Raw genomic sequence first — 21,601 nt, 5'->3', positions numbered from 1 at the left:
ATAGTTTTGTTTCCTTTCAATGTGCTAAGTGTCGTACACACAAAACACAAAAGCTGCTCCAAAGGCAAAAAATGGAAGGTTGCATCGCCATCATTCACGATTTTGTTTGGGTATGAGAAAGCTCTGAGCAAAGTGGGTGTCGCGCGAGCTCGCTTTTGACCAAAAACAATGACCAATTACGGGTTTTCCATCGATGTGTGACAATAGATGAAACCCAGTTGCATTTTTTCACTGCGAAGTCCAATCGAAAGTCATTCGGGAGGAATGCACACAATAAACAAATTGCAGACCCTATTGCGGGTCTATCAATAATCATTTCAATACAACCGAAAACAATTTACATTTGAAGAAACATAAATTGCTGCTTCACCAAGACAACATACACCGTGTCACGATGGCAAACATGACTGAAATTTTTGGGGATATCCGCCACCTTATCCTCAGCTACACTATTCACTACAAAGACGGCAGAAGTATGCAGAGAGTTGAATGACAGAGTCAACGGCGAGACAATTCCGACTACAAACTACACCAAGATTCTCGGGGTTACATTCGACAGCCTTTTCAATTCGTCTGCCCAAGTCTCAAGTTCCACAAGTCACTTGCCGTCAATACTTTTGGATGCGGACAAAGAAACTTTGTTGGCTACGTATAATGCCGATGAGTGGTAAACTATGTAGCACCAGATTGGACACCTACAGCAAGCAACACACAGTGGAATAACATACAGATTTGTCAGAATGGTGCCCTTAGAACTGCGACAGGATGTCTCCGCAGTACACCCCTGGATCACCTTTATACGGAGACCAAGAGCATACCAGTGTGTCGACACAATTACATGTTGTCAAAGCAGAACCTCTTGGGTTGCTATCAAAATTGCCTTGGATGGCATCACCATCTTGTGGATAGGCCACCAAGAATGTAAGGGTTGATCTTCACCTTCTAGAGCACGAGATCCAGCGTTACAAAAGAGAGCCTATATATCGGGCAGCATAACACAGATCTGAACCAGAACCATGAGGATACTGTAGCTGAAGCATTATATAGAAAATTTTCTCAAAATTTTATTTCTATAGAAAATTTTCTAAAAAATTCTATTTCTACAGAAAAATTTCTCAAACTTATATAACTTATAAAACATTCGTTTTGTTTTTTATTGTTGGTTTCTCTTCAATCATTATTGTTGTTTTTGATCTCAGCTTAAAACCATGAATTGAATAAACGACAAGTGTAGGAAAAGTATGTTTGTCAAATTTATTTGGGCAAAGCCCTATAGACTGCAAGATGGTTGGATGTACAGCTGTTTCGCAATTATCCTCTACTTGCAGCAAGCATACTTTTCCTCTGTTGCAGCATCATCAGCATCCTCTACTTGCAGCAAGCATACTTTTCCTCTGTTGGTTAAGCTACACTTGTAGTTTAGTCAAAGCATGGTTTTAAGATGAGATCAACAACAACAATAATGATTGAAGAGAAACCAACAATAACAAACAAAACGAATGAAGATAGAGGAAGCACGCTCAAAAACAAATCCAGCCAACTACATTCAAATCGATGATTTGAGTTTGGCAAAGGAAAAGAGATATGCTTGCAAATTTGTTTAGGCAGTAGCCGGCTATCAAACCCTTTTTCGGAAGGTTCCAGTTTAGTTCACTTTGGGTTGAGTGAATTACCCGAAAACAGCTGTACATCCAACCATCTTGTCTTTGTCAAAATTTTATGTCTATAGCAAATTTTGTCAAATTTTTATTTCTATAGAAAATTTTCTCAAAAATGTTATTTCTATAGAAAATTTTGTCAAAATTGTATTTCTATAGAAAATTTTATCAAAATTTTATTTCTATAGAAAATTTTGTCAAAATTTTATTTCTATAGAAAATTTTGTCAAAATTTTATTTCTATAGAAAATTTTGTAAAAATTTTATTTCTATAGAAAATTTTGTCGAAATTTTATTTTTGTAGGAAATTTTCTCAATATTTTATTTCTATAGAAAAATTTCAGAATTTTTATTTTTATAGAAAATTTTGTCCAAATTTTATTTCTATAAAAAATTTTATTTCTGTAGAAAATTTTATTTCTATAAAAAATTTTGTCAACATTTTATTTCTATAGAAATTTTGTCAAAATTTTATTTCTATAGAAAATTTTATCAAAATTTTATTTCTATAGAAAATTTTATCAAAATTTTATTTCTATAGAAAATTTTGTCAAAATTTTATTACTATAGAAAATTTTGTCAAAATTTTATTACTATAGAAAATTTTGTCAAAATTTTATTTCTATAGAAAATTTTGTCAAAATTTTATTTCTATAGAAAATTTTGTCAAAATTTTATTTCTATAGAAAATTTTGTCAAAATTTTATTTCTATAGAAAATTTTGTCAACATTATATTTCTATAGAAAATTTTGTCAAAATTTTATTTCTATAGAAAATTTTGTCAAAATTTTATTTCTATTGAACATTTTGTCAAAATTTTATTTCTAGAGAAAATTTTGTCAAAATGTTATTTCTATAGAAAAATTTGTCAACATTTTATTTCTATAGAAAATTTTGTCAAAATGTTATTTCTATAGAAAATTTTCTCAAAATTTTATTTCTATAGAAAATTTTGTTTAAATTTTATTTCTATAAAAAATTTTCTCAAAAATTTTATTTCTATAGAAATTATTGCCAAAATTTTATTTCTATAGAAAATTTTCTCAACATTTTATTTCTATAGAAAATTTTGACAAAATTTTATTTCTATAGAAAATTTTGTCAAAATTTTATTTCTATAAAAATTTTTCTCAAAAATTTTATTTCTATAGAAAATTTTGCCAAAATTTTATTTCTATAGAAAATTTTGTCAAAATTTTATTTCTATCGAAAATTTTGTCAAAATTTTATTTCTATCGAAAATTTTGTCAAAATTTTATTTCTATCGAAAATTTTGTCAAAATTTTATTTCTATAGAAAATTTTGTCAAAATTTTATTTCTATAGAAAATTTTGTCAACATTTTATTCCTATAGAAAAAAATTTTGTCAAAATTTTATTTCTATAGAAAATTTTCTCAAAATTTTATTTCTATAGAAAATTTTGTCCAAATTTTATTTCTATAAAAAATTTTCTCAAAAAGTTTATTTCTATAGAAAATTTTGTCAAAATTTTATATCTATAGAAAATTTTGTCAAAATTTTATATCTACAGAAAAAATTGTTAAAATTTTATTTCTATAGAAAATTTTGCCAACATTTTATTTCTATAAAAAATTGTGTCAAAATTTTATTAAAAAAAAAAATTTTGTCAAAATTTTATTTCTATAAAAAATTTTCCCACAAATTTTATTTTTATAGAAAATTTTGCCAAAATTTTATTTCTATAGAAAATTTTGTCAAAATTTTATTTCTATAGAAAAATTTGTCAAAATTTTATTTCTATAAAAAATTTTGTCAAAATTTTATTTCTATAGAAAATTTTGTCAAAATTTTATTTCTATAAAAAATGTTCTCAAAATTTTATTTCTATAAAAAGGTTCACTGTATTTGACAGATGTGGCCCCAGTGACTTCCTGATTGATTTCCTGTTTTTATATCTGATCTCAAAACAATGCTTATTGGAAAGAAAATTTCAATTAAAATACATTTTACATCACTGATGCAATACAATTGTCGAAATAAAAAATAAATTATGGAACATTTATTTATGATTTTTAAGGTTTTCTAATGGTAGACTGACAATTTTCTTCGAAATTATAATTTGAAATCCACACACTTAATGGGACTTTAATTTTTCCCAACCAGAATTATACCTTGGCGTTTGAAACCCCCCACCCCGGATACATTGATTCAAAGAAAAAAACAAACAGTGTGATGCCCCTGTGATTTTTAAAAAAAAATATTGAAAAAAAGACAATAACATGTAATAAAATTCTATTCTAAAATTAAACTTTTTGTATATCTCTCATAAAAAAGAAATCAAAAACAAATTTAAACACACAATACAACACAAAACAGAATGGATATGGGTGAGGATGAGGATGTGATGAATAGATCAATGAAGAATCTATAGTTGTTTAAAAAATAATAAAAGACTTACCATTTTATTCTTCATCTTCTCCAGTTTGCCTTCCAATTCCAAACGATTCTCTTTGATGCGTTCCTCACTCTGTTTGGTTGCATCGAGGGCCCGTTGTTTGGATTCCTGATATTTGGTGTGTAGTATTTGATTATCCAAACGCAATTGGGCAATAATTTGTTGTTCCTTTTGTAAGGCCTCATCAGCTTTGGAAATTTTGGCACGTAGTTGATCCAATTCGGATTCGGTAATGGTGGCCGCTTGTCTTAAATTGGCCGAATTGCTTTCGGAATTTTCGCGTAGGGTTTTAATTTCCGTTTGTAATGTCTCAACTTCATTGGTTTTGGATGACAAATCTTTTTCCAATGTGGCAATACGAATTTCCAGAGTTTTAATCAGGTTCTTACGTTCACTTTGCAGGTGATCATTTTGTGTTTCCAGATCTTTTAGTTTAAGTGTTGTGGTCTCATTTAGAGTTTCAGCTTGAGACTTTTCTTCTTTGATTTGTAATAGCTCCGAGCGTATATGCTCTAATTCAGCACAAAGTTTTTCACATTGCTGTTTGGTTATATGCAATGCGATGGAATCTTTGGAAAGTTTATCGGAAAGATTTATTTTCTCATCTCGCAGCTGTTCAATCTCTTGCTGTAAATTATCCACCAGATTTTTATAACGTGAACTCTCCTGCTGGGCCATTTCCAATTTGTGGGACAAATCTTGGATTTGATCCCGATTATTGCCTTGCAATTTGACCTCTTGCAATTGCGAATTCAGAGATCCTATCTCCAAGTTCAATTTGACATTATCACTTTCCGCATTGTTAAGCGAGTTGACAAGCTTACGCATTTTCTCCTCATTTGCTATGCGGATTTTCTCCAATTTATTTAATTTCGTTTTGCCATCGATTTCTGAAGCTTCCAGTTTTTGTTTGGTCTCTTGAAGTTCTAAATTGATTTGTTCAAGATTTTGAACTTTCGTAGCGAGATTTTCATGGGCTCTTTCGGCTCGAGAAAGTCTTTCTTTGAGAGCCTTGGCTTCGCTCTGAAGCAGGTCTTTTTCTTTTTGTAAAGCTTCCAAGGTGGCGACATTAGCTTCCAGAGTCTTGGCTAGCTTTTCATTGTCTCTTTCAAGCTTGGTGCTCTTGGCCTGAGAATCTCCCAATTTCAGAGCAAGTTTTTCTATACGCTTCGTTGATGTTTCTTGAGAATCTCTTAACTTTGTATTCTCGGCTGTGAGTTTTTGAGCAATGTGTTCACTCTTCTCCAAAGTAGCCCGTACAGACTTCAATTCATTTTCGGCAGATAATAATTTCCTCTCCAGATCTTGGGATTTCTCTACAATCGATTTAAGTTTATTTTCCGAACTTGAATGATGTTTGCCACTTTCATCCAATTGCTTGCGTAGAAGAGAATTTTCTTCGACCACGGCTTCCTTTTCCAAGCGTATGGAGGAGATTTGTTGTATCAATTGAGTGACATTATCATTGGCCCTTTGCAAATCGGATTTGGTATCACGAATTTCTTCACGCAAATGTTGTTTATCTTGTTTCAGACTTTCAATCTCTTTGCCCAAGCGCGTATTCTCTTCTTGGGCCGAATGTTGTTGAGCCTTCAAGAAATCTATGTCGCGTTGCAATTGTTGCGATTCGGAATGCATTTGCTGTAGATTGGATTCACTGTTCAATTTAAGGGCTTCGGATTCATCAAGTTTCTTGGTGGTCACTTGCAATTGCTGTTCAATATTTTTTAGGGCTTGTAAAAGTTCCGTAGCTTTGTTGTTCAAACCCAAGAGCTCTTTGGTTTTATTGGCAACATCTGCTTCCAAAGAGTCATTGGTGTTTTGCAATTGTTTTAATTTTTCCTGTAATTTTCCTTGCTCAGCCTTTAGGGATTTTATCTCAAGTTTAAGTTGCTCATTTCTCTTTTCCTGCTGTTGTAACTTCTCCCTCAAGTCTGCACGTTCTTTGTCCAAATTCTGTAATTTTGTGGATTTCTCTTTAAGCTGGGCATTCAGAATGTTGTAATTTTCCATTGCCTTTTCATATTTCTGGGTCTTTTCCTTGATGGCCTGCTTTAAGGCGGTTTCCTCTTGTTGCAGTTTTTCCAACAACATGGATTTTGTACATATTTCCTCTTTGAGACATAGTTTTTCCTCTTCCAATTTTTGTAATTTGGAATTGGCCAATTTAAGATCTTTTTCTTGGGCTGTCATGGCCTCTTGCAAATTCAAATTGCCATTGGACAAACGCTCATTGACCTTTTCCAAATTTAGAAGATCTTCCTCCAGACGAAGTATTTCTTGTGATGCTCGTTTTTCTGCTATTAGCTCCTCATTCTCCACTTGTTCTTTGAGCTCTTTCAAGTCTTTATTTTGTTGAGTTATGGTGGCCTGAAGACTACTATTGGTTTTGCTGACGGTTTCAAGGGCACTTATAGCTTCATCACGTTTCTGGTTTAGATCTTTGAGTTGAGATCGTATTTGCATGTCCATATGTAAAATTAGATTTAGATTTCCACGAAGTTGATTGATTTTCGTATCCCGATTGCTTTCGGGCATATTAAAATGATTTTTCACCTCGCCACGCTTTTGCATGTCTCTTTGCATATTGAAATTATTTTCCATTAAAGCCAATATTTCCATTAAAGCCATATCAAAGGATTCCAATTGTTCCGAGGATTCGGTCATTTGTTGACGTAGTGAGTTGAGGGTTTGTTCAAAACTTTCACGTTCTTGTTCATGATCTTCAAGGCTCATGCGTAATTCAGCTTCACGCTCTACCAAATCACCTTGGATTTTGGTATTTTGCATAGTTAATTCATCCAATTCCTGTTTAAGATCCAAATATTTTTGTTCCAATGTGGCCTTTTGCCTGTTACTATCATCTTCCAGAGATTTTAAATGGTCTGCGGATTTTTCTAGAGAATTTAGAAGCATTGACTTTTCTTCTTGCTCCCTTTGAATCTGTAGATCTAGCGATTCTTTATGATGTTCCAATTTCTTTAGAGTTTCCGATAGCTGCTCAATGGCTTCACATTGTTGCTGGACTTGTTTTTCCAAATCCTCTTGAATTTCCATTTGGGAGTGCAAAGCATTTTCCTTTTCCCTAAGAATTTCTTGCAATCGTAGGATTTCTTTTTTGTTTTCTTCCTGCTCTTTGCTTAGGCCCAACAATTCATTTAGAGCTTTATCGGCTTCCAATAAACGAAGAGCATTTTTATGGACTTGCTGTTTGAAGCTATCGATTTCTTGTTGCAATTGAGTGTTCTCCTGGGAACATTCGTTAACCCTTGATTCATATAATTTCATTTGTTTATTTTGTTCCTGTAAAGCTGCCATGGTTTCCATAAGCTTTCCGATTTCCATTTCACGTTCATGTAAATCCTTTTTCACCACATTGTGTTGGTCAATAACCAAGAGTAACTCACGCTCTTTGCCAGCATAGTGCTCCTTCTCCTGGATTAATTCATTACGCATGCGCTCTATGGAGGCCTCATATTCCTTGGCAGCTTCTTGCATTTGGGAATTAAGTTCTTCTTGCTTTTTGCTCAAATCCGCTTTGACCTGTTCTATGAAAACGTTTTGTTTCTCTTGGAGTTTAGCGATTTTATTCTCATATTCTGAATTTTCCAAGCGTAAGCGATTAACCTCTTCCACTTTATTGGACAAATCTTTGTTCGTTTCATTAAGATCTTGTTGCATTTGTTGCAAACGTTTTTGTGATTCACTTTGTGACATTTGCTGATTGCTCAATTGCGATTTGATATCGTTATTTTGTTGCATTAGATTTTTAACTTCTTTTTCTAGATTTTTGATATTTTCCAGACAATCTTCACTGATGTTGACTTCGAACAGCTGAAGAATGCCATTTATTTTCATAAACAAATCTCCCAAAAGTTGTTGTCTCTCTTCACTTTCTTGGCTCTTAATGGAGAGGAAATCTTTGGTTTCTTCCAAAATCAATTGAAGTCGATTAACTTCATCCTCCAAAAGTTTGATGCCTTTTTGATGTTCACATTCCAAAGTCTTGGTTTTCTCTTGCCATTCTTCTAATGCAACGCTGAGTTGGAGCTCTAGAGAGTTCTTACTTTCTGAGATTTCCTTTATTTGCTCAACAAATTTATTAGCTTCCATTTGTTTTTCAATTTGCAATTTATTGAAATTATCTCCCAAGGATTTAATCTCTTCATAATGATGAGTTTGCAAACTTTCGACCGAAAGCCTTTCTTTTTCGGCTTGCTGCTTCATTTCCTCAATTTCTTTGGTTAATTTCTCATTTTGTTGCGATGTTTTCGAAATTTCTTCTTGCCATTTTGTCTTCTCCATATTCATAGTGACTTGCATTTTATTGAGGTCATCTACCAAAGCTTCAATTTTTTGCTGATAATTGGCCATTGCATTCTCATATTTTTCATTATCTTTGATAAGATTTGAAATTTTCTCCTCCAAGGTCTTATTGGTACAAGACAAATCTTCCAAATCCTTTTGTAAAATTTCCGTAACCTTTTGCTTTTCCAATGTCAAACGATCGATATCCTCTTGCAAAACTTTTAACTCCATTTGATTGTTCGTTTGATCTGCCAAGTGATGATGTTTCTCTTCTTGATTTTGCTGCATCAGATCGTTTATCTTTTGCTCAAGTTCTTGATTTTTCTTTTGGAAATCTTCAATGTCTTGGCCAAGTTTTTCAATTTCTTTTTGTTTCTCCTGCAAGCTTTTTTGGGTTTCCTGCAAATAGCTGTCTGCCTCTCTAGATTTCTTCTTAAGCTCCTCATTTTCAATGACTAGCTTTTCATAATTCATTTTCAAAGACTTTCCAGAAGATTCCAAATTAGAAATCTCTTCAACATGCCTAGCCATTTGTTCAGAAAGATTTCTTATTTGTATTACATAGTCCTGTATTTTTTGTGAATATTCTTCTTTCAATTCTTTGTTTTGATGGTCCAAACGTAAATTATCTTCGATCATTTCCGTTTGTTTCATCAATAACTCTTCATTGCTTTGTCTTAGGTCTTCAATGGTTTTTTCATTCAAATCCCTTTGACCTCTTAAAGCTTCCAAATCATTGGCCATTGCCTCTTTAAGCTTTATGGTATTTTGTAATTCAATGTAAAGATCATGTTTCTGGGCCTTGAATTGATCCAAATCCAAATGGCATTTGTATACAACATCGACCATATCTTCCTTTTCTTTGATCAATTCTTTATTGGCTTGTTCCAGTGTTTGAGAATTTGTCTTTAATTCAAGCACTTCATTATTGAGCTCTTCCACTTGTAATGAGAGTTCTGTATTTGTTTCATGCAACTTGGTTTTTTCTTCTTCCAATTCCTTTATTCGGTTCTTCTCCATTTTATGGAAACTGCTGATTTTTTCCATGCAACTTGAGAATAAGCTCAATTGTTCCAAAGGATCACTTTGTTGTGAAGTATCCTCTTGTGCTATTTCCGACTCATTAATGCTATGCTCTAGAATTATATCAAATTCCTTTGCTTGTCTCTCCGTCAGGTCATGTAGATTTTTTGCCAAACGTTTATGTTCATCTTTAACCAATTCCAATTCTTCCTTTAGTTTGGAATTTTCATGCTCTTTTTCTCGCAATTGTACATCGACAACTGAAGCACCCAGATTTTCAGGACTGCTAAGATTACTTGAGGCATTTGTGTTGCCAATGTTACGAGCAAAAGATGTATCAAAACATTCCATTGATGTATTCAATTCACTATTATCAAGTTTTCGTATGCGATTGTCACTGATGAATTGTTCCAATTCCACTTTACTATTCGATAGATATTGAATGGTATTATTCTTTTTCTATAAAGCAAAAAAAATTACCATTATTAGCAAAAAATTTCAAACATTTTTATTTTTTTTTAGTTTTGCAACTCACCTCAATTTCTTCTTTCAATTCATCAACTTTGAAATCCAATTCGCTTATACGATTCATGCATATTAAGATTTGTTTCTCTGCATAACTGAGTTTCTCCTGGATCAAAGCTTTCTCCTCTCGTAAAGTTCTTACGATATCGTTTAGCTTGATGATTTCATGTTCTTTTGTGGATATTTCTTTGAGAAGGCGTTTCTGCATCTAAAAAAGAATACGGATGTTTTTAGAAAATCGTTGAATCGATAAGTCGATTTTCTCCATTACAAAAAGAAACAATTGCATATTGTAGAAAGTCAAGCGGGGCTAACTATATCATACCCTAAAGCTCTCACTCGGAATTTGTAAGCTCTAAACGTTTGAGGGGTATTATTAAAAAAAATTTTGAGAGATAAATCTAAATCATGGTTGATGTTTCGAACTCCTATGTTCTATATCCAGCACCTATTTGTGGGAGCTTTATCTAAATCGATATACTGGACATCTTTTAAGTCCAAGAGGTTTTGCAAATTATTACTCTGGGATAAATTGGAACTAGATTGAGTCATAAACAAGGATATTATGACCCCATTTCGAAAAATCTGGCGATACATACTTATATATAAGATCTATTGCTGGTTTAGTTGATACTTTAGATAACATTGAGCCAGTTTTAGAGCTAATAAGGACATTATTGCAAAATTTCGGAAAATTGGGCGATACATGTTTATATGCAAAGTAACTGCAATATTACCCCATATTGTCCAAATCGGGTGATTAATATTTTTATGAGAGTAATTAATATCTATATTTCTCGATACGATTTTTCACTGACATTCGTTTATGTGACAAAACCACAACCTGCACTAAAATTCCTCAGAATCGGTTCATAATTGCGACCAGATTGTTGCCAGCACAAAATTCATGGACATACGGACGGACAGACGGCTAGATCGACTCAGGAGCACGGTTGCCATAATTTGTGAAATTTTACCAAAAATTTTAGACTTTATACTGTTTGGAAGATTGGTAGAATTTTTGACTTTTTGGTAGATTTTGCAAAACATTCCTCTCCAACTAAGTCTTCACAAACTTTTATAGAATATGTTTTCTATAGATATAAAATTTTGACAAAATTTTCTATAGAAATAAAATGTTGACAAAATTTTCTATAGAGATAAAATTTTGACAAAATTTTCTATAGAAATAAAATTTTGACAAAAATTTCTATAGAAATAAAATTTTAACAAAAGTTTCTATAGAAATAAAATTTTGACAAAAATTTCTATAGAAATAAAATTTTGACAAAATTTTGCAATAGAAATAAAATTTTGACAAAATTTTCTATAGAAATAAAATTTTGACAAAATTTTTTATAGAAATAAAATTTTGACAAAATTTCCTATAGAAATAAAATTTTAACAAAAGTTTCTATAGAAATAAAATTTTGACAAAATTTCCTATAGCCCTTTCCGACCGTGTACGCACAATTGTGCGGGTAAGTTTAAGGCTCTATAATTTCTTTAATATATGACGTACTGCGATAAGAGCGACAGAACAATAATTGTATATGCTCTCTCTTTGTCTAAGAATGTGAAGAACCGTTATAAATATTTGCTTTTCCTATTAATTTTGTAGTTTCAGCAGTGTATTTTGCGTATTTGTAAAAATGAGTGGAAGAAGTAAGATTGCAAATAAATTAAAATTATTTAAATTGTGGAATATTTCATCAAACAAGTGTTTTCAATAAAAAAACATATTAGATATTGTATGCCAACAGTAACTTCGTGATTATTTTGTGTTTTTTGATATTTTTACGTCCGGACTTTTACCGGAATTTAGCGGACTGCAACAATTGTGCGTATCCTGAAAAAACAGGATACAGGATCAAACTGAACAAACTTAATAATTTAAAATGTTCTATGTACACATAAATAACAGAATTCAAAAATTTAGGAAAATCTATCACGTGGATCGGCTATAGGTCGGAAAGGGATAGACATAAAATTTTGACAAAATTTTCTATAGAAATAAAATTTTTACAAAATTTTCTATAGAAATAAAATTTTGACAAAATTATCTATAGAAATAAAATTTTGACAAAATTTTCTATAGAAATAAAATTTTGACAAAATTTCCTATAGAAATAAAATTTTGACCCAATTTTCTATAGAAATAAAATTTTGACCCAATTTTCTATAGGAATAAAATTTTGACAAAATTCTATAGAAATAAAATTTTGACAAAATTTTCCATAGAAATAAAATTTTGACAAAATTTTGCAATAAAAATAAAATTCCGACAAAATTTTCTATAGAAATAAAATTTTGACAAAATTTTGCAATTGAAATAAAATTTTGACAAAAATTTTCTATAGAAATAAAATTTTGACAAAATTTTGCAATAGAAATAAAATTTTGACAATATTTTGCAACAGAAATAAAATTTTGACAAAATTTTGCAATAGAAATAAAATTTTGACAAAATTTTTCATAGAAATAAAATTTTGACAAAATTTTCTGTAGAAATAAAATTTTAACAAAAGTTTCTATAGAAATAAAATTTTGACAAAATTTTGCAATAGAAATAAAATTTTGACAAAATTTTCTATAGAAATAAAATTTTGAGAAAATTTTCTATAGAAATAAAATTTTGAGAAAATTTTCTATAGAAATAAAATTTTGACAAAATTTTCTATAGAAATAAAATTTTGACAATATTTTCTATAGAAATAAATTTTTGACAAAATTTTTATAGAAATAAATTTTTGACAAAATTTTTATAGAAATAAAATTTTGACAAAATTTTCTATAGAAATAAAATTTTGACAAAATTTTCTATAGAAATAAAATTTTGACAAAATTTTCTATAGAAATAAAATTTTGACAAAATTTTCTATAGAAATAAAATTTTGACAAAATTTTCTATAGAAATAAAATTTTGACAAAATTTTCTATAGAAATAAAATTTTGACAAAATTTTCTATAGAAATAAAATTTTGACAAAATTTTCTATAGAAATAAGATTTTGACAAAATTTTGCAATAGAAATAAAATTTTGACAAAATTTTGCAATAGAAATAAAATTTTGACAAAATTTTGCAATAGAAAAAAAATTTTGACAAAATTTTGCAATAGAAATAAAATTTTGACAAAATTTTGCATTAGAAATAAAATTTTGACAACATTTTCTATAGAAATAAAATTTTGACAAAATTTTGCAATAGAAATACAATTTTGACAAAATTTTGCAATAGAAATAAAATATTGACAATATTTTGCAATAGAAATAAAATTTTGACAAAATTTTCTATAGAAATAAAATATTGACAATATTTTGCAATAGAAATAAAATTTTGACAAAGTTTTTTATAGTAATAAAATTTTGACAAAATAAAATTTTGACAAAATTTTCTATAGAAATAAAATTTTCTATAGAAATAAAATTTTGACAAAATTTTCTATACAAATAAAATTTTAAGAAAATTTTCTATATATATATTCTATAGAAATAAAATTTTAAGAAAATTTTCTATAGAAAGAAAATTTTGAGAAAATTTTCTATAGAAATAAAATTTTGAGAAAATTTTGCAATAGAAATACAATTTTGATAAAATTTTCTATAGAAATAAAATTTTGACAAAATTTTGCAGAGAAGTAAAATTTTGACAAAATTTTGCAATAGAAATAAAATTTTGACACAATTTTCTATTGAAATAAAATTTTGACAAAATTTTCTATAGAAATAAAATTTTGACAAAAATTTTTATAGAAATAAAATTTTGACAAAATTTTCTATGGAAATAAAATTTTGACAAAAATTTCTATAGAAATAAAATTTGTTGTTGTGTTTTTTTTATTTCAGCTTAAAACCATACATTGACTAAACTACAAGTGTAGCTTAACCAACAGAGGAAAATAATGTTTTCTATAGAAATAAAATTTTGACAAAATTTTCTATAGAAATAAAATTTCGACAAAATTTTCTATAGAAATAAAATTTTGACAAAATTTTCTATAGAAATAAAATTTTGACAAAATTTTCTATAGAAATAAAATTTTGACAAAATTTTCTATAGAAATAAAATTTTGACAAAATTTTCTATAGAAAAAAAATTTTGACAAAATTTTCTATAAAAATAAAAGTTAGACAAAATTTTGCAATAGAAATAAAATTTTGACAAAATTTTCTATAGAAATTAAATTTTGCAAAATAAGTTTTTTTTTTAACATCTGCGGTTATTTTTGGGATTTTAAGGTCATGTATTTTAATGCGAATTGTCATCCAACGGTGTTTGTTCGGTAGGTTTTTGCTAAAATTTTCTTCAATTCATTTGGGAATAGGTTCAGATTTAGATATAGCTCCCACATTTATCTTTCGCCCGATTTAAATTTATATGTCATGCTTCAACATGGGCGCCAAATCCTAATATGAGGAAGCTAAAAATTGGTTCGATTCGCGAATTAACACAAAAAAACGAGTCATTTGCCTCTGGTCTGCGTATATTGTCAAAAATATAAAATGTAGTGGCTAGCGATCGGTTAGTCTGTTATATAAAGTTTACTGATCTAGCAAGCGAGTCTTTCTTTGTTTCGGCTGACAAAAAATGTAAAAACGCGAATAAAATTGTAGTTAAAACATTTTGCTTACCTGTTCATCGCATTCATGATTTTCAGTACAGTCGCCATCACTGGTTTTCAATATTATCTCATTTTTCAAATCCTGGATTTGGTGGTGTAATTTTTTATGTTCTTGACCTATAAAGAAAATGGAAGAGGTTTAATAACATTATATAAGATCGGAAAAATGTAATGGGGTTTCCAATTTTTTTGAAATAATCGATGGGATTCTTAGATTATAGCAAAGAAAGTGCCGTTAACAAAGAAAAATAATATGAGAGGCCAAATCGACAACGTTTACAGCGCTATATTCTTTTCTTGGAATTTTGCATAACCAAATAGCAAAGTGGCTGCCCTATGTCATCGTTATCTTCAAGAGCTATACCTTTCAGATCTTGAATTTACGATGGACTTTTTGCGTGCCCCCCAAAGCAAGAAGTCTCAAGATGTTAAGATTGCTGTAAACAATCGTGATCGCCTCTTCGAGAGATAAGACTGTCCGGACATTTTCCCCGTTAAGGCAATAGTTTCGTTGCTTGAATGACTTCATCCAACTCCGATCATAGAAAATAATTAATCAATTCTGGATAGCACAAACCAGTTACAGTAACTGTTGATGCAACCTATTTTTCTCAAAAGGTCCAGTGAGTTCGCCGGATCATAAACTATACCATGGAGTGACCCGTTTAGGATGATTTGTTGACGTAGCCACCGAGGGAAATGGACCTAATTTATCAAGATGATTTTGCAAATGCAAAATTTTCATCATTTTTGTAGTGAATTTTAATAATTTAAATTTGTTATTGAATCGTGTTTTGGTACATTTTTATAAAGGCTCAATTTCTATATGTCAAATGTCAAAGAATAGAAGATCCAGAGGTGATAGTTACCACAATACTGGGTGATTCAATATAACACCTCTTTTTTGAAATCCCCTTATATCCGAACAAAATTAATGAAGGTCATAGGCCCTATTAGCTAATATTAACGAGTATTTATCAGACTTACTAAGTTTAAGGATTTCATCCTCATTTTGCTTGATTTGTACTTCCAAGAGACCTTTCTCATAACGTTCCGTTTCAAGTTGGGCCTGAAATTTAACAAAATTTATTATTTCCTTTATTTCTTTCGAAGATTAAAAATGCTGTATTACCTTTAAGTTGTACAATTCACGTGTTCGCTCTTCGAGCAAATACGATTTTGGTGTAGTGGGTGAAATGCGTTGCGGTCCAGCGCATCGTTTAGGTGTTTTCAATGGTGAATCACAACGAATATATCCAGGTGAATGAAGGCTATAATTGGCAATACCACTTGCAACAGAAACACCAATGCCACCACTACCAATACCCACACTAATAGCGCTATTGATCGATTGGTTGCTTGAAAACGAATCACCATCTTGACGAGGCGGTGAATTATGAGTTGTTACCACATGACCTATGGCAGAACGTAAATCCTCCTTGGTTGGGCATTCATTATCAAGTAATTCCTTGAAGAATGATGCTATACACTGTTGTGCATGTTCGGGTAGACGTTGGCATATTTCATGGAATTCTTTCTGTGGATGTTTGACACAACAGAAATGAAGTAGTATGGAATAGATATAGGCATAATCCGATGAACTAACACAATTGTCATCATCCTGGTGAGCTTCGAAGTTTGGATAGAATTCTATAAATATAAAAAAACATATAAATTTCATCATACTAAGATACTTTAATAGAATTACTACTGATTATACCTTTGAGAAAATCACTTAGTCGCTTATAATTGCCATTGGCTGTTTTCAAATGTTTCAAATTGAAATTTTGATAAAATTCCTCAATATCGGATTGTTCGATATTGAAATAACTACGTTCCATAAAACCACATTCGGTAATCTGAAAAGGTAAAAATACAAATTGAAAATATAATAAAAATATCAAATCAAATATATTCTATTGGGAAAAGTTTCTTATAATTGGACAAATCTTATTACCCTTTTTTTGACAAAATTTTCTGTAGAAATGAAATTTTGTTGTTTGATAGAAATGAAATTTTCTATAGAAATCAAATTTTGACGAAATTTTCTATGGAAATAAAATTTTGACAAAATTTTCTATAGAAATAAAATTTTGACAAAATTTTTATATAGAAATAAAATTTTACAACATTTTCTATAGAAATAAAAATTTGACAAAATTTTCTATAGAAATAAAATTTTGACAAAATTTTTTATAGAAATAAAATTTTGACAAAATTTTCTATAGAATAAAATTTTGACAAAATTTTCTATAGAAATAAGATTTTGACAAAATTTTCTATAGAAATAAAATTTTGACAAAATATTCAATAGAAATAAAATTTTGACAAAATTTTCTATAGAAATAAAATGTTGACAAAATTTTCTATAGAAATAAAATGTTGGGAGACACATGGTAAGAATAGGCCTTAAAGATGATTATATCTGTAGATGGTGGCTGGACGCGGAAGTTACGCAGGACTTGTACCACTTCCTGTGCCAGTATGCAGCTTTATCCTTTAGAAGAAACAAGATACTGGGCTACTTTTTCTTTCAGGCTCTCACTGATCTGCGGGAGTGCAGCTTAAGGAACATACTTACATTCATCAGGGCCTCTGGTTGGTTGTTCTAAGATTACTTTTAAAGAACACGAGCAGGTGGAAGTTCTGGGACTATTCCAAAGGGGACCGCATCGGAAGGAAGAAGATGGAAAGATCACATGAAGGAATCACAATGGACCTATACTGGTCTAAGTGGACATCAATTCAACAGAAAATTGATGTTATCCTCTACAACCTAACCTAAATGGATATGGTGGAAAGTGGGCTAACGCGAACCCAATGTAAAGGGCGTGGTAGAGCTTCGACTGGGTTTTGGGAGTTTCTTTGGGCTGTGTCCAAAGTAAGCTCACGCTAAGCAAGTTACATTTTTTAAAAAATTGCAGTTTGAAGGTTTTACCGAAGGGTCTTTCTAAAGGTTTTTTCTGTCGTTTCCGCAATGTACTCGGAATTAGCTTTAATATGAGAACCATGTTATGGGAAGGGGTCAAAATTCTGAAGGGCATAGGGCCAAAAAAATTGGACTGGGAAATCTAATATTTAAGCCTAGTTTCGCAGTGGTGGTACTCGATCCTTTTGTTGATATTACACACTATACACATTTACTTCTTTCTATTCTCTATGTTTTTCTTTCGTTTTTTTACTTCTTATTTTGTTTGACTCAAAGACCATGATCTTTGCTTCGACCCTGTATAAACAATACAAATTTTTGTTGTTGTACTCACCCATTGCAACAGTACTTTTTTCCAGCTGCGCATATCCATTTTGAAGTTTGTTTTGTTTGCTTTGAGCGTCTAGTCACACACACACCCGCAAAAAATATATTTGTTGTTGCTGTTAAATGTCGATCTAAAAAATCCTTGCGTGAAGATATAAAAACACAACTAAAAAATGTGTTTTCCCCACCAAATACCAAAGATTTTCTAGTCACGTTTATTCCTTTTTTTAGTTTTATACACTCATTTGTTGTTAATTTGACATACAAAGACGTCTTTAGGAAACGCGGGAATTTATTTTTTAATTTGCATGCAATATTTCCAGCTATCTCGTTCGTCTTGGTGTTTATATTCCTTTTTGCGTTTTTACATCGATATCCATGCACAAATGTAACAAAATAATTTTCATTTGTCAATTATTTACATAAATTAATTTATATTATCTGTGCACTAAATTAATTTTTCTCTTGATTTATTCCTCGTTTTTTTTTCAGTTTTTGCTTCCTTTCTGTGTTTGCTCTTCGAGGGAAAAATAGGAACTGCCGTTAGAATATTTTAAATATCAATTTTGACATTTGAAGACCGATTGCTTATATTTTCTACCTGACATTTGTGTGTAGAGATGAGTTACACTGAAACCGAATAGGTAGTTGGTATTCGTAAACACAGTATGGCAGATGTATGGGTATTTTCATGATTTCCTTGAATATCCCGATTGATTTCAAAGAAACGCCATTTTATGGCGGATATACAATGTTTAGGTAAAAGTTTTAATGATACTAATCATAGCAAAGCAATTTTGCATATTAGTTTTAACTGGTTGTACTAAGCCAATTGTACCTGCGAATTATATGGAAATATTGTCTGATAGCCTAATCATGGTTTGCATTGTATTTGGTATTCACAAACTCTGTAAATAGCCTGAATTCGTTTTGGTTTCGCAACGAAGCTCCAAAGTAAAAGAGGAAGAAATGGGAATGTACATTCCTTGACAGAATTATAAGTGTCTATGGTAGCGATTTTATCCCCATCGCCAAAAATTTTTCAATTAAAGACTTAATTGAGTTTTAAAAAATATTCAATTAAAAATTTGATTAAACAAATTTTTAATAGGAACAAAAATCAATCACAAAAATAATAGTATCAATTAATTTTTTAAATGGATTAAATAATTTTTTGATTGACTTTCAATTAATTGTTTAATTGACACTATCATATCTGTGATTGAAGACATTCCAATTAAAAAATCAATTGGATCAATTAATTTTGTGATTGAATCAGAAAAATTTGTTTGTGTGTGTGCCAACTTTTTTTGAATTTGACAGCACTTCTGAGAATCCCCACCACGTCGATATCCCTTGGTGTTTCACAAAATGTAAACCCTGCCAGCATTTCAAAGTTCCATTTCATCCTCATCGCAGGCTCGTAAGTGACACTGCAACAATCGCCAACTGTGGATATGGACTTATATGGCCCCAGAAACCAGAGTTTTACCCTAATTTCTTTATATTTTGCACAAGAAGAACAATTAGTACTATAGTCAAGTGTGCCAAATTTTATTGAAATCGGTTCAGATTTAAATAGAGCTCCCATATATATCATTCGCCCAATATGGATTAAAACGGTCGCAGAAGCCAAAGTTTTACTACAATTTGGTTGAAATTTTGCACTAGGAGTACAATTAGTAGTATAGTCAAGTGTGCCAAATTTTATTGAAATCGGTTCAGATTTAGATATAGCTCCCATATATATCGTTCGCCCGATTTACACTCATATGACCACACCCTGCCAACATTTTTTGAATTTGGGGACTCTTTTGAGAATCCCCACTACGTCGAAAACAATCATATACGACATCAAAAACTCGTCGGAAAAGCGCCGTCACTATTGAGAAGTTGTACCACGCCAAGTTACTACAAAAATGTTTCGCATGAGTGCAATTATTAGGTGCCTTTATAGATAAATTTAGAACGACGCCAATAAGGTACCCTCCAAACAATCAGAAAAAGTGCATTTTAAGATAGTTGTAAAAGAATCATTGTGGTCGAGTAAAACACGCTTGTTTAGATATTTATTAATTTGATTAAACATTTACGAATTCTTAAAAATATAACATTTATACCACTATCACATTACATTTAACATAATTTTTGGCATTAATGATGATGTTGAGTTACAAGTAGCGAGTTACATGTTGCTGCGTCTATCAACCAGTGTTTTTATTCCATGGAGGCAGCGTGTCTGTAAAATATCTGAAAAACAATCACTTTATTCCATTTGGAAAATCACCAAATTGTTCACCAATATACCTTTCACAATTTTAAGCGTATAATCTATGTTTTCAGAACTTTATTTTCGTTTTTATTTAATTAAAATATAACAAGCTGGTTGCGCTTGGCGTTTCACAAAAAAAAAATGGCTTTTTTAACAGTAGGGATGGCAAATTACTTGCATGTACTTTTTGATGTACCTTTTCATGATGGTTGAAGTGACATTTACGAGTCTGTGGTAACGATGAGGTTGAAATGGAACTTTGAAATGCTGGCAGGGCAGTGGCCAAACTTTTACTCCGATTTAATTGAAATTTTGCACAGGAAGTAGAATTAGCATTTTAGCATATGACCACAGAGGCCAATTTTTTGGTCCGATTCAGTTGAAATTTTGCACAGGGAGTAGAAGTAGCATTGTAGTTATGCGTGCCAAATTTGGTTGAAATCGTTTCAGATTTAGATATATCTCGTATATATAGCTTTCGCCCGATTTACGCTCATATGACCACAGATGCCAATTTTTAACTCCGATTTGGTTGAAATTTTGCACAGGGAGTAGAATTAGCATTGTAGCTATGCGTGCCAAATTTGGTTGAAATCGGTTCAGATTTAGATATAGCTAGGGAGCCACCGTGGTGCAATGGTTAGCATGCCCGCCTTGCATACACAAGGTCGTGGGTTCGATTCCTGCTACGACCGAACACCAAAAAGTTTTTCAGCGGTGGATTATCCCACCTCAGTAATGCTGGTGACATTTCTGAGGGTTTTAAAGCTTCTCTAAGTGGTTACACTGGAACGTGGAACGCCGTTCGGACTCGGCTATAAAAAGGAGGTCCCTTATCATTGAGCTTAACATGGAATCGGGCAGCACTCAGTGATAAGAGAAGTTCACCACTGTGGTATCACAATGGACTGGATAGTCTAAGTGAGCCTGATACATCGAGCTGCCACATAACCTAACCTAACCTAAAATGGTCAAAATACCAACATTTTCCTTGTAAAATCGCCACTGCTTAGTCGAAAAGTTGTAGAATGACCCTAATTTTCCTAATCTTCTAATACATATATCGAGCGATAAATCATAAATAAACTTTTGCGAAGTTTCCTTAAAATTTGTTCAGATTTAAATGTTTCTCATATTTTTTTACTAAACTTGTTTTCCACCCTAGTACATTAGCCGACTTAAATTTTGAGTCTATAGATTTTGTAGAAGTCTATCAAATTCTGTCCAGATCGAGTGATATTTAAATGTATGTATTTGGGACAAACCTTTATATATAGCCCCCAACATATTTGACGGATGTGACATGGTATCGAAAATTTAGATCTACCAAATGGTGCAGGGTATAATATAGTCGGTCGCCTGACTTTAGATATTCCTTACTTGTTCAAAATATAAAAATGGTTCTTCTAACAATAGTAGGGCTGTTTTCTTTTAGCACTGGATGCATCTTTTGTATGGGCTATCCAGAACATCGTTGCACTGGTGTTCTATGCAGAACATCTCATCAGTGCAAGTTGC

The 21,601-nt window shown here is 31.1% G+C and overlaps 1 protein-coding gene and 1 long non-coding RNA gene across 4 annotated transcripts in view; both read right to left on the bottom strand.

Moving 5' to 3' along the window:
• The window catches only part of mud (mushroom body defect), a 42,122-nt gene extending 23,777 nt beyond the window's left edge, over positions 1 to 18,345 (bottom strand). For 2 of the 3 annotated variants that reach the window (XM_075299933.1, XM_075299931.1), the window contains exons 1-7: positions 17,819 to 18,344; positions 16,276 to 16,414; positions 15,688 to 16,205; positions 15,543 to 15,624; positions 14,566 to 14,672; positions 9,943 to 10,140; positions 4,080 to 9,866 (exon numbers count right to left, since the gene is read on the bottom strand). In XM_075299933.1, the coding sequence (XP_075156048.1) occupies positions 4,080 to 9,866; positions 9,943 to 10,140; positions 14,566 to 14,672; positions 15,543 to 15,624; positions 15,688 to 16,205; positions 16,276 to 16,414; positions 17,819 to 17,857 (6,870 nt within the window). In that variant the 5' untranslated portion in view covers positions 17,858 to 18,344. Of the gene's footprint in view, positions 1 to 4,079; positions 9,867 to 9,942; positions 10,141 to 14,565; positions 14,673 to 15,542; positions 15,625 to 15,687; positions 16,206 to 16,275; positions 16,415 to 17,818 lie in introns of all 3 variants that reach the window. The other variant, XM_075299932.1, reaches the window with a different exon arrangement.
• A 1,502-nt stretch (positions 18,346 to 19,847) lies between these two features.
• On the bottom strand, positions 19,848 to 20,349 carry LOC142230638 (uncharacterized). The gene is made up of 2 exons (XR_012720756.1): positions 20,119 to 20,349; positions 19,848 to 20,061 (listed from the first exon to the last, which is right to left on the bottom strand). It is a non-coding gene; the product is annotated as an uncharacterized LOC142230638 (long non-coding RNA).
• Positions 20,350 to 21,601: the final 1,252 nt, after the last annotated feature.

The sequence above is a fragment of the Haematobia irritans genome, chromosome 3 (assembly GCF_050003625.1).
Source record: "Haematobia irritans isolate KBUSLIRL chromosome 3, ASM5000362v1, whole genome shotgun sequence".
NCBI classification, from domain to species: Eukaryota; Metazoa; Arthropoda; class Insecta; order Diptera; family Muscidae; genus Haematobia; species Haematobia irritans.
This window is presented reverse-complemented; position numbering and strand designations above follow the sequence as displayed.